The 13,588-nt window shown below is 30.5% G+C and overlaps 2 protein-coding genes across 7 annotated transcripts in view; both read right to left on the bottom strand.

Moving 5' to 3' along the window:
* Window positions 1-1,303: 1,303 nt before the first annotated feature.
* On the bottom strand, window positions 1,304-3,010 carry LOC108687838 (DNA polymerase epsilon subunit 4). Of its 6 annotated transcripts, XM_018193828.1 has the most exons (4): window positions 2,390-2,413; window positions 2,244-2,296; window positions 1,765-2,030; window positions 1,304-1,699 (listed from the first exon to the last, which is right to left on the bottom strand). In XM_018193828.1, exons 3-4 carry the CDS (start codon window positions 2,002-2,004, stop codon window positions 1,559-1,561), a joined length of 381 nt encoding a protein of 126 aa, XP_018049317.1. In that variant the 5' UTR covers window positions 2,005-2,030; window positions 2,244-2,296; window positions 2,390-2,413; the 3' UTR covers window positions 1,304-1,558. The 6 variants fall into 6 exon arrangements, with proteins under 6 accessions (XP_018049317.1, XP_018049322.1, XP_018049318.1 ...); XM_018193833.1 differs by lacking the exons at window positions 2,244-2,296; window positions 2,390-2,413 and adding an exon at window positions 2,980-3,010; XM_018193829.1 differs by lacking the exons at window positions 2,244-2,296; window positions 2,390-2,413 and adding an exon at window positions 2,509-2,691.
* Window positions 3,011-7,873: 4,863 nt separating this feature from the next.
* The window catches only part of LOC108687868 (transient receptor potential cation channel trpm), a 20,586-nt gene continuing 14,871 nt past the window's right edge, over window positions 7,874-13,588 (bottom strand). Inside the window, exons 16-18 of the mRNA XM_018193884.1 lie at window positions 13,445-13,588; window positions 12,734-13,324; window positions 7,874-9,169 (exon numbers count right to left, since the gene is read on the bottom strand). The exon at window positions 13,445-13,588 is cut by the window's right edge and continues 1 nt beyond it. Of these exons, the coding sequence (XP_018049373.1) occupies window positions 7,874-9,169; window positions 12,734-13,324; window positions 13,445-13,588 (2,031 nt within the window). The remainder of the gene's footprint in view (window positions 9,170-12,733; window positions 13,325-13,444) is intronic.

Raw genomic sequence — 13,588 nt, 5'->3', positions numbered from 1 at the left:
CATATGTATATTTTATATATATAGAAATATATATATGTATACAGGATGAGTTTCAAACGTAAAATAAGACAAATATCTCGAATACGGAAAATACAGAAAAACATTTCAAACAAAAATTATAATTTGATGAAGCGCAAATAATAGTAAAATTAATTTTTTAAAAAATCATTCTTTCGAGATCATAAAAATGTTATCGCTACTTTAAAAGTAGAATTTTTACATGATTTTAATATGATTTTTCTAATTATTCTGCATATAAAAAAATTAAGGTAGAGATGTGGAAAAGTCAATAGTTTTCGAGTTATTCTATGGTTTACTCTGGTCATATATTGACATGAAATATTAAATACTTTGTAAATTATTAACTATTTTGATAACCGTATCTTAATATTTTTACGCATAATAATGGGATGAATCAATCAGTGTAAAGACATACATAGTTGCTTATTAAAAAAATTTTACATTTTGCAACATATAACTACATATTTTTTCCTATTGCATTTGAAATTTTTCATCCTGTATACATACACATACACACACAAAACTTTAGAAGATAAAAATGTGATATTATATACATATGTGTGTACATATGTGTGTATATATGTATGCAATATTACATTATAGAAGCTGCAATTAGTTATAGCGTATAGAAAGATATAGAATTCGTTAAGAACATTAGGAAAAATGTGTGAATTACAAAGATTTTATTGTGACAAACGCTTTATAAATAGTTCAGTAAAGATAGAATAAAAAAAGCAATGAACATTGCTCATTTTACGAACTATCACATTATTATTATATATGTGTATGTATACATTAATATACAGAACATTCTTATTTCATTTATGGAGACTGAATAAAATTCTCATTCTAAATTTATTTCAAGTTTCTGCATCTGTTTTAACGATACATGCAAACATTAAAAATTATTCATTTCCATCTTGCGTTTATTTTCATTCCGCATAGTCAAATAGCAAAATATAAAATAGTACAGTAGCAATATAGAAGGAATTAATTCAAAAGATTAATTCGATTAGGAAAAAAAAACAAAGATATTCACAATACAATGTAATTGTTTGTCCGCAAATATTTTTATGAGTTTTAACATATAAGTAATTTACTATATACTTTTGCTTTCGTGAAGTGTCAAATAAACATTTCACATACATAAAACAATCTGTTGTGTACCAATGAAAAATATAATAAATGAATTTAAAACTAAAATAAAACTTTTTTATATAGTACGTTTAATAAAGCTTTCAGAATGCAAAACTTGTTTATATAGTAGATGATATAAAAGATATACAGTAAGGAACAACTAATTTTATTATTGTAGCAGATGAAAGAGACACAAACATTTTCCTAGTTATTACATGGATAAATTATCGTATTTAAATATTCTTATTTATATGATATTAAAAATATACAATATAACAAATCATTGCAACAGTATTTAATGCTCGCAAATATCACAAATATTGTAACCTTACGATTGTAAAAAAAATAAAAAAATATTAATTTTTTTCAGTTCTATAATAACAGCTAACTAATTATGCAATTAATCGAGCATACCTTCTAAAAATACAAGTGCATCCACGTTATCAATGGCATTTTCTACATCACGTTTTTGAACAGTCTTTTTTTTTGCTTGTGCAGTATATTTATAAGCTTCTTTTGCAAGAGATTCAATAAAAAATTCCTGTTAAAAGATAGATAATCATTTGAACACATAAAATGTATCACAGTTAATTTTTCGATATTTACCACTGACTTCGCCACCAAAAACGTAGCCTCTTGATTAACTAAACAAACTTCAGGATCCATTTTGATGATGGTTTTTATTCTTCCCAGAGGTAGTCGTATCAATTTCTCTCGCTGCTCTTCATCACCATGCGAGGTGACTTCATCTCGCGAATCTCGCGGATTCTCTTCATGGATTTTATCAAGTTGAATCTCTCTGTTCAAACTATGACTCTGTTCAAACTTGACTTCCAAATTGTCCATGTTGGCACGTAACGTATGACTAGTGGCTACATACAAAAGCAAAAATTTGATATGTTCAAAAAAGATGGATTGATTTTACAAATTTATAATAATTGTTATTTCGAATATTAAAAACGATAATATATATATTATAATAATAAATACATATTGATGTATTTAAAGTCACAACGGATAAAATTAAATAAATATATAAATGATATAATTACATTCGCGGATAATTGTTTAATTTGCCACGTTACCTTAAAAATCGAAATTAAACGAACGAATAAATCTAAGAAAAGCGTTGCTCTGTCTAGTGAACCGAGATATTAATTTTTAAAATTAAGGAATGTTCAGGTTAGGAATAATCAAGAAATATAGATAAAAACCACGGATATAAGGATACCAAACTCAAGCGGCTGGCAGTCTGTCTCGAAAAAAATGAGCTCGAAATACGGTGTCGGGAAAGCGCTATATCCGGCTGTATGGCAGAATAAAGTCTAAAGTCACTAGTTTCTAAAGTACCGCAAACTTATCTCCATTTTGACGCAAAACGCAGCTATTTTCAAATTTAAGTACATCAGGGCTGTGGTCAAAGTCTCGCTATAAATGCTTTGAAGCATTTGATGGACCAATTAGAAGAAAGAATTTTACAAACTGATCAGTTAAAAAACGCTTTAAAGCATTTGCAACATCGCTTTGACCATACCTCTGATCACAAAAAGGTTTCAACACAATTTATTTGATGGGTTTCGGAACGCAGCTTGCTCTCCAAGATTAATTCCACAGTATATACAAGATTTATTCCTGCCATAGCACTACTAATTCTAATGAGTGTATTGAAGTGAGTAGGAATTATGATAGAAGCATATTGGAGTTTGTTGGAACATGCGACGCGAACAAACCTACAGACTGTGGTCAAAGTCTCGCTACAAATGCTTTGAAGCATTTGATGAATTATTAGATTAATTAGAAGAAAGAATTTTACAAACTGACCAATTAAAAAACACTTCAAAGTATGTTTGCAACATCGCGTTGACATACCATACCACAGTAGCGCAACTCTCCTGAGTTTTAAATAGAGCGCGCATACATGAAATAAGTAAGTTGTTGTTCCATTTGTTGTCTCATTTCCTCCTTTTTTATTGCTCTCTCTCTCTCTCTCTCTCTCCCTCTCTCTTTATTTAAATGAGCGTTTCACTTAGGGTTGGTTCCAGTTTTGGTAAATTTTACCTGTTGGGTAAATAGCAAGATTACCCAATCACATGCGCGGATCAGATTTATTAATTTTATCTTACAGGTAAAATTTATCAAAAATTAAACAATCGGTTCTTAAACATTTGTCTTTCAAGCATACATGGTTCAGAATAGAAATTTAGAGGGAAGTATTATGTGTATTGTCCATTTGATGAAATGTGTGAGAAATCTCGAGTCTAATTTTTGTGAAAAAGTGAACAAAAGTAACATAGAAAATTGAGCAAAAAAGATTACTTTTTATTTATTGTATTTTAAACTTATTTTTTGGACATATATGTACATAAATTTTGTTTATATCAGCTTTCTCATAATATTTTCATAGCATATATAATTATATAATATTTCTTTATATAAATATACATTTTTAAGTTAATTTAATATTTTTCTTAATTTTTATATAGTTTTATATATTTTTTTCTTTATTTTTCAATATATTTACAATTTTTATTAATATTTTATAAAATTTAAATTATTTCATTGCAAAAGTAGATTTATTCGCGTCGCATGCTGTTCCAAAACTTTCTCTCCAAGGAAGATTTTATTCTATATGCTATAATATACGTAACGTGTACTATATATTTTGAGTAAAATTTTCCTCGGAAAGTTTTGGAACATAGCCTAGGTAACTTACTTATTTCACGCATGCGCACACCATTTTGTCAACACTAACATCAAAGATGCCGATAGAGAATTGCGCTATTGTATATACTGTGTTAGTTCTCTCATGAGTCTATTATGAAGACAATGGAGCAGATACAAGCGATTGAGCAAGTTAACCGTAAAATGTGCAAGCAGTAATTCGTACGTGCAGCGTATGAATGGTGGAGTTCCGCCATTTTGACGCAATCAACTCGAAAGCCTATTGCGGTACTTTAGAAATCTAGTGCTTTTATGGCAGAACAAAAAATAGAGTATTTTCCAACAGTTTGTATAAAAAGAGGTTTTATATATAGAATAAATAAGGCATAAGGATCGAGTAGCAAACAAGTTTAATATTTCTTATTTTTTTTATTGCATAAGTTTGGGAATAGTTTGAGAAAGTTTAGGAAAAGTCTTATAATTTAAGAAACAATAATTTATTTATAATCAATGAAAATTAATCGAGCGTATAGTTAGCAGAAATACTTAACATTTCTTATTTTTTTATTGCAAAGTTTCGGAATAGTTTGGGAAAAGTTAAAAAAATTGTCTTATAATTTAGTAATTAATAATTTTATTGTAATTATTAAATAAATTAAATGTAATTAGAGTATTGCACCTTCGATTTTGATGAAATTAAGCTTATTCGAGGCGTTTTTACAAATAAAAGAATCTCTAATGCCCATTTCTATCAACGTAGATTAACTTTAATTTCAGTTCAACTTACTCTTTGTTGAACCGAGGTTAAAGTTAATCTATGTTGGTGGAAATGGGCATAAAAAAACATTGAAACGGTTCCGTGGATCAAGATATTAAGCGTTAAAGTTAATTACTATTGAAGTTCTGTCACAGAAACATGAGATCTATAATTGTACTGTTCTATGTGAATTTCGACTTTCCACGCGAAGCGTGGGACTTTCCTCCCCTCTCTCCTCTCCCTCGCGATAATTCTTCAGAAGAGTTGCCTCACATCCGATTTTGATGAAATAAGGCTCATTTGAGCCTTGTTTTTGAATAAGATGGAATTTAGAAGAAAAAAGTGTCGTTCTATGATCTGAGATATTAAACGTCAAAGTTTAACTGTTGGGATTAGGAAATCTGTCACAGAAACAAAGGGAGGAGGGAGGGAGATATTTAAGAATGTAATTATTCAGTTTATAGCTGACGCTTTAAAAACCAATGAAATTAAACTTATTCGATGCGTTTTCACATGGAACGAATAAAAAAGGCCTTTTTCGGTATTTTTTTTCTATTTAACTTATTGTAATAGACCGATCTTAATGTTCCACATCTCATTTTGTGGGTATTTTGAATACCTACATTTTTCATACTGAACTTTTTTCCATACAATCGAAATCTTCCGTTTTATAAGCGAAAAACCTGCTTTTTGCAACTATTCGAATTTTTTTTCACATATTTCCCACACGAGTTGTGAGTCTCAAACATATACATTTCTTTTCTGATAGCCTTCCGAACATTTTCGTACATGAAATGTACGAAAATGTCAACTTACAATTTTTGCGTGAAACGGGTCTTTTTGAGTCTAATTCTAGAGACTTCGACTTCTCGCTATCAGAGCCTCGTTCACATCCGACACCACCATCAGAAGATAGTCCGCGCAAATACGTGCTATTCAGATTTTTAGAAATTAATATCTCTTAAAGTATTGAGAAAATTGCAAAATAATAAAGGACTTTTCAATTCAGTTCAATCCGCTCTATCAATTCACGAGACGCGATCCCGTAGGTCGGGGATACTTAACATCCTACGCCCGATTATCGTAAATTTTGACAAATACTCCAAATGACATTACAAATGAATACCTTTAAATGGATTTTCATCGGAAAAAAAGTTTAATGCCAATGTTTAAATAAAGTATACCTCGCTTCGTATGGGAAATCGCCCTGAGCAGAGTGATTATTGCATTTTATAATGCAAACAGTAAATTTTTAACTAAACAAGCTTATAACTTTGAATATTTTTGGCATTAAATTTTTTTAACAGTAGAAATGTATTTAATTTAACTCAAAAGGAAGCTTTTTACAAAGTTTTTTTTAATTCAAAATGTATTATTTACAGAATTTCTTTCTAATATATATTTGTAAAATTGATGAAAAATAACTCAGGACACGAAACCCATTGTGTAACAAAAGTGTCAAACTATCGTGTGCAATAAAGCTTAAGAAAGGTTGCGCGTCACTGCTCTATTCTATATTTTTTGCTTTAATCGGTCGCTTCCTTCTATAGAGTTAAAAAAATTTGTGTTAAATTCAGCACATTTGTATATTTCACCCAAATTTTTATTAATTATTCGGATATGTTAAAAGTTCAACTAAAAAATTATAAAAACCGGTTTTAACACAAGTATTAAGTACAAAATGTTTTATACTGTGCAAAGATCTTGCTTTCCTATTTATCATACGCCAATGTGATAGTGTATTCATTTCATTAAAACATTAAACATGAGAAACCCATACAGCACGCTTGACTATTTGTCAACTGGTAGTCGACTTTCAAAGTCGACATTTAACCGACTATTAAAATTAGATGATTATCGGTTTATACGACTTAAAATTAACATAATCGATTACATTGGCTAACTTACAGCTAACTACAGTTGGGACATCGTTTCAGTCCCATAATCACGGTCTTAACTGAGGTTCAATTTGTTCCTCAGCTGTTTCCAATTCAATCGTGAGTTGCACAAAAGGGTCTTACACCCGTTTCTACCAATGTGGTTTAATTTTAATCTCGATTCAACAAACTCTTCATCTTTTTCTAAGAATTAGAAAAAGATGAAGAGTAAATTAGGGGAAACACCACTGTGACGAGTTAAAAAAAATCGATTTTTTTTGCATTTTTGTAATGCTTGGAGTCTTAAAAATATAAATGTCCCTAAAATATTATGTTGAAATTCATAACGGAATTATAATAAATATGTGATGAAGTGTACTTGGTCAAATGCGTAAATTAATCGGTTGTAAAACTTTAACATGTTTAACATGTTAACTTAAACATGTTTTCTCGAAATCATGTAACTGGGCGCTCATCTATCTCGGTCAATTTTTTATCTAAATAACTTGAATTTTGGACAGAATGTTTACAACAAAATTGTCTTCAGTTAAGCGTACGAATTTTTCAATTGGATTATTAGTTTTTGAAAAACAATAAAAAAAATAACGATTTTTTTCAAAATCGTAATCTCTTTTTTTAAAACAGCGCTATTTTGTTTAAAATTATTTTATTAAAAAATTCAGTACGCTTAACTGAAATTACTTACTTTACTTACTTACTATACTTTAAAATAAAAAAAAATTTTTTTATTTAGAGCTCCCGTTCAGACGCAGTACGAGCGCCCATGTTTTTCCAGATGAAGTGCACATCAATGAGCACTAAGGCTAGAAATATTAATATTATTTAATGAATGTTTTGTAACTACATAAATGTATGTACTTTAAATATATAAAAACATAATTCATAATAATTCATATAAGCTATTAGTTTTCACAAAAAAAGTTCATAAAAGACTTTTTTTCCGGCCATTATAGTGATATTCTCCTTTAAAAGAAGATTAAAGTTAATCTATATTGGTAGAAACGGATATTAGTCGATTAGAAGGATCTAAAGTCGAGTTGATTGACATTCAATCTAACTCAAGTCGACTTTAGATCCTTCTGTCGACAGACAGCCGACTAACAACTTGGTACTGTCTGGGGATTGAGAAGCAATATTAGATTAGAAGAAATGTATTGGACCTCCAATAATCTTAAAATAGAGATAGTTAATTACTCTTGTAATTGTTAAAAACATTTAAAATTCTATGCATCGTTGATGATTAATGAACACGAAGAGTTAATACGATTATATTCGAATAGTAAAAATCGTGATAAAGCTAATAATCCGATAAAGATTTTTATTCGATATTTTATTAATTGGAAATTGATTTTCTGAAAGCTTAGCAAATGATGCATATTTTTCCTACTTGATTTTCATTTTAACACATGGTTTCAGAAGCGGGGGCAGGTACGGTACTCAGATTCTTATCACTCGGATTGGTCCCCTCCGAATCATGTATCGGTGGTCGTGCAAGCGTTTGCTCGATTTCACGAGTGACGCTAATCATTGGCGGTGGTCGTCGGGGATCCTCCTCGATCGCGGAGGCGCGGCGCAGCTGGCGGTGTTCGTTAGATACATTAAAGAAATATGTGATATCACCATTATCCGCATGCATGTTCGGCGGTCCGTCATCATTATTATTGTCGCCGTGGTAACGTCGATGAATCAAATCCTCCATTTGTTGATAATCGCATTCTTCCGCGTCACGCAAATGCTCATTCTCAATCTGCCATGCCATCTCAGGATTCAATATGTCCGATATGTTGCGCATCCGTGACGGTGGCGGTGAGACCGGTGGTGTTCTTGGCGGGCTCAATAAACCACAATAACTCTCCAGCTCATCCGTGATGCTAGTATATTCGGCGCGCATTGCCAATAAAATCGATCTTTGCATGTTACCAACTGAAGTGACAGACGACGGAATCACAGCCACGCGAGGCTCCGCCCAAGTTACGCCTCTCTGAGTGTTTGGCGGTGGAAGCAGCATAAAATCATCGGATTCCGATCGAGTTCTACTGTTCAGCCTAAATGTACTACGCTCCGCAGAATCTTGTCCGAGTATACGCTCCGTTGAATCTTGTTTGATGTCGGAGGACGGATTCTCGCTGCTAGCCTCTTTACTAGCCTCTCTGCTGACCTCCCTGCTGATTTCTCTACTGGTAGCTTCCATGCTAATTTCTCTACTTACTTCTCTGCTAGTATCTCGGCTCATTTCTCTCTCGGATGGTATTTCTTTTTTGCCGGTTGTTTCGCCTTCGGAAATGTCTTTGCTGTCTTCCATTTCCAAGTTTTTAGTTATCTTGATATCGTCTTGATCGACGTGAGCGTGTATGCTTACGGAAGAGTCGTGTCTACTAAGATTTTCACGGGAAGTCATAGCTTCAGCCTTGAGAACATCGTCTATCGGATGGTTAACATTTAGGAAAGCAGCATCGGTGAGAGATCGTAGAAATTTTTTGCGTCGTGCGACTGTCGACAGCTGCGTATGAGAATCTGCTTCGGACAGAACCTCCGATCGCTCTGATACCCGACGCTGTCGAATATTGTCAAACGCTCCTAATCCGGCTAGTTCTTCATTGGGCATATACGTCGCCATGAAACGATGAATCACCCCGAGATGTGCTAAAGTTTGTTGACTCAACTCCTCCAATTTGCGGATACGAAATTCGACAGCCTGTAAATATAAAAATGATGTTTTGTATAAATAAAAAGAAAAGTCGAGAAACATAAAAATAAAAAATTCACTAAAAAAATTACAATTTTCAATTAATATGAGAAAAATTGATCATAAAGATAATTCTCGTGCTGTATTCAAAAAAATTCACTGTCAGCGCTAAAATCTGTAGTTTATGTTATGTGCAGCATTTTCGGGACAGGAATTTTAGAATATAGCCTCGGTTTTGATAATATATAGATAGATGGCTTGTTAGTATCTTAGAATTGTCTCTTTGATTGTCTCTGTTGATCTCTTTTTGTGTAAATGCACGATTGCCTTTGTATATAAAAATATTAAAAATATTAAAATATGGTTAACAAAAAATGAATATTTCTGATATATCCTGATATATCAGAAATGTAATTATATATTATCTACTTTTCTCTATTATTAAAACTGAATATTACTTCTATTTTAACATTAATTTTTATGTATTAATAAAACATTTATCGTTTCTTTCAATAAATATAAATTCTTAAAAGTTCGGATTTTCTTTTATTATTCCATATTTAGTATATATTATATATTCCATATATATATATATATATATATATTATATATAAGTGCATAATAGAAGCTATTTAAATTACAAGATGAAACAATAACTATTGCATCTTAAATATCTTTAAAACCATGAGAGTAAGAGACAAAATTATCTAACAAAAATTACATTATACAGAAGCAGTCATTTTATGATGATAACGCTTCTTTATTAAATATAGTAGTTTAAATCTTTGAATTTCAAAGATTTAAAGGTCATCTTCTTTTTTAAAAAAATTGTATGATTTTAATGAATGACATAATATTCTCCTAATTATTCTATATATAAATGTTAGAGTTCTAGTTATCAAAAAATTAATAGTTTACAAGATATGTTATAAATATACGTTTTATTTCGGCACATATTGACATTAACATAAAATATCTTGTAAACTATTCATTTTTCGAAAATAATGTGATCGCAAAATCGGTGGTTTTCTCACCCGTTTTTGATCTCCCGATTTTGAAACTGAATTATGTTTACTTTGGGATTTTACTTCAGGTACGTGGATGACATTGCTCTCTCAACACAGGATCAAAATGTCGATGTACTATTGAATACATTTAATGGATACCATCCAAGACTAAAGTTCACCATGGAGTTAGAAAGCGACAGTTTAAATTTCCTTGATTTGACCTTAAGAATGATAATAAGTTGATATATGATTGGCATCATAAACCCTTTTTTCGGCACAATATTTACATTATTTCTCGTTCACCATTCTATATGCCATAAATTAGGCATAATCATGAGCTTAATTGATAGGATTCTTTTATATTGATAGAAGATTATTGTTGTCCCATCCCATTTTCCACGAGAAGATTTTCGATCTTATTATAAACATTTTTACTAAATAATGCAGCATCCCTTGAATTTAATTTTTAATAACGCATGGATACGTGCTTATCCGGTGATCTTTAATATAAGAAATTAATATCTCTTAAAGTATTGTGAAATTGCAAAATGATATAGGACTTTTCAATTCAGTTCACTCCGATCTATCTATTCACGAGAAATGATTTCGTAGGTCTGGGACACCCTGTATATTATTTTTTCCTGTGATTTCTAGAAAATGACCTAGACACTCCAAGATGAAAGCAAAATATATTTTGAAAATTATTTCATTTAGATTTTATACAAAAATTAATTTAGAAACCTTCTTGATGTTTATGCGATATTAAATATTGAATTAATATTCTTGAATATTGAATTGCAGTGTCTGCAAGACATTACTTTAATAAATACTGAACTGAATTTTTATTTTTTTCAATATTTTACAATATTGTAATTCAACATTTCTAAAAGATTCATTATTATTAATGCAACATTATTTAATGTTATTTCATGATAGAACATCAATATTAAAGAAACCTCCAAATAAGTGTTAAAGTTTGCTCATAATGATATTGTACAATGTTAAATATAATATATTTGAAAACATTACATGTTATAGAATATCGTTATAACAATCATAGAAATGGTTTTTTGCTTTTTGGAATAAAAATATGTTAAGCGGCAATACAATGAGATTAAAAACTACATCTACAATGAGATTAAAAACTTAAAATTTAAGTTTTAAGCCATAAGAAATTGACCAATCAGTTGAATCAGTGAGGAAAATAATTACTGCGATTAGTCCATTTCTTACAGCTTAAGGCTTAAAGTTTAAATTTTACGCCTTAAAAATTTCGTAGACGCTGCTTTACATGTTAATCATCAATGCAAAAGTCGGAAGCTACATCGCAGGGCCGAAACTAAAAAAGTAGTCGTTTGTCAAATTTTAAATTGAAATAACTTGTATAATTTGTAAAATAATTTTGTTATATCATATCATCGTTGTACTTATTAGAAAGGTTATTACAACTTTTATTATATCAAGATATTTACGTTAGTCTGCTAAATTATGCAAATATCTCTCCATTCTTTAACATAAATAATTTTTTTTCAGTAATCACTATGCTTACAATAAAGTTAGTTTGAGCTATTTAATTTGATATTATATTTATTAAAAGTCTATATCTCTATTAGTGTACGGGATAAAAAGGAATGATCACTTATACGATCTTGTATGTACAGATTCATATAAAATGATCGATTTTATTATTAGTGAAATTTGAAGATATATGAAGAAACAGTTTATATTAATGTGTTCAGTACAAAAGGGAACATCAAATAGTGAAAATAATTATTTTATGGGTTGGCGTTGGGGCGTTGAAGACATTTCAATTTCATTTTTAAAAATAAAATTATATGAATTTTTTTACACAATATGATTCCTATAATTATTCTGCATATAAAAGTATTAAGGTAGAGGTATCAAAAAACCAATAGTTTGAGATGTTATATTTTATTCTAAAATGTTATCATAAAATGTTACCCATATTAATACTCATATGTAAACTCGTAAACTATTGATTTTTTGGTAATTGTACCTAAATGCTTTTATGAACAGAATAATGAAATGAATCAGTTGATATAAAAAAAACACACAGCCGTTTTAAAAAAATATGGCCAAAATAAGCAACTCTCTCTCCTCTTCGCTTCCTCCCCCCTCCCCCCTCCCCCCTCTCTCTCTGCGTGTGTGTGTGTGTGTTTTCTTTACACTTATTTATTAATATTAATATTACATATTAATATTATACACAGATGTATATGCTAATTATTGCTAATTGATTGTCAGCATTTTGTCAAAAAAGAATAATCAAAGAAATAACGTTATTAGAAACAGTCAAAATTTTAAAAGTAAACACATAAGTGAAAAATAGTATAATTAAAATGGTTTTTCCTAAACATTTCTTGTAAATTTATACAATTTCCAGCACATTAGGCTTCGATTATTAAAAAGTAAAATTTTAAAAATTTTCCTAAATCTTAATAAAATTCCATGAAAATCCTTTTCTAGAATAAAAAAAATCCTCTGAAAATTTTAGGTTTATTAAGTTTTTCTAGGTTATAAACATTCTGATATAAATTATATATACCTGAAGAGACACGTTCTGATTGCTTTCTTTTTTATTGATGTCCTCGATCTTTTGATGCATGTTCTCTACTCGATCTGTTGTAATTTTCACTCGCTCCTCTGTTGACATTTGCAACTTGAGTTCTTGCTCACGGAAATAGCCCTCGACGCAATCTTCTTCAAAGTCGTACAATCGTTCCATGTCATCAGCTTCCAGAAACAATTTAAGTCCATTGTCAGAGGTCTCGCCAGTGCCACTTTTACCTTGTGTAATATGTTTCAGAAAATATCTCAACAGTAAATATATGTGGCAAATCGTTATAAGCGGTGGCGGCAACACCGGTTTTTGTTCATATTCCATTACGACGGTAAACCGTTGAAACATCCAGACTTGATGAGCTATAGCATTTACCTCATTGAAAATATTGTTAAACACCGCAATTAACAGATTTATCAGCAAAATATTGGCAACTAAAAGGTACACGGCCATTGTAAGAGGCGCGATCCAACGACCTGGAAGACACTGCTCCATTCCTGGCTGATCTCCGCAATCAGGATCTATCTCACTCGCGTACACTTCTCCATACAGCATAAAATATGGCTGCATAAATATCTGTCGAAAATGTATAATTATATGAATTTTTTCAATTAAAAAAAGATATGTACAGATTTTTTTAGACGTGATCACGATGTGATTATATTTATACATATGAAATAAAAAATGTATGCTTACATCTCGTATTATACGCAACTCTGGTGCAAGATTAGGATGTAATATAGCTTGCCTAGCTACACCAAAACTCATAAGTACAACTAGTAAAAGCACCACAAAATATATCATATTCTTAACCATTTTTCCCATCATAGTTACCAAAGG

This window comes from Atta colombica, unplaced genomic scaffold, assembly GCF_001594045.1.
Source record: "Atta colombica isolate Treedump-2 unplaced genomic scaffold, Acol1.0 scaffold219, whole genome shotgun sequence".
Taxonomy (NCBI): domain Eukaryota; kingdom Metazoa; phylum Arthropoda; class Insecta; order Hymenoptera; family Formicidae; genus Atta; species Atta colombica.
Note: the sequence above shows the minus strand (reverse complement) of the source record. Positions and strands in the feature narration are given on the sequence as shown.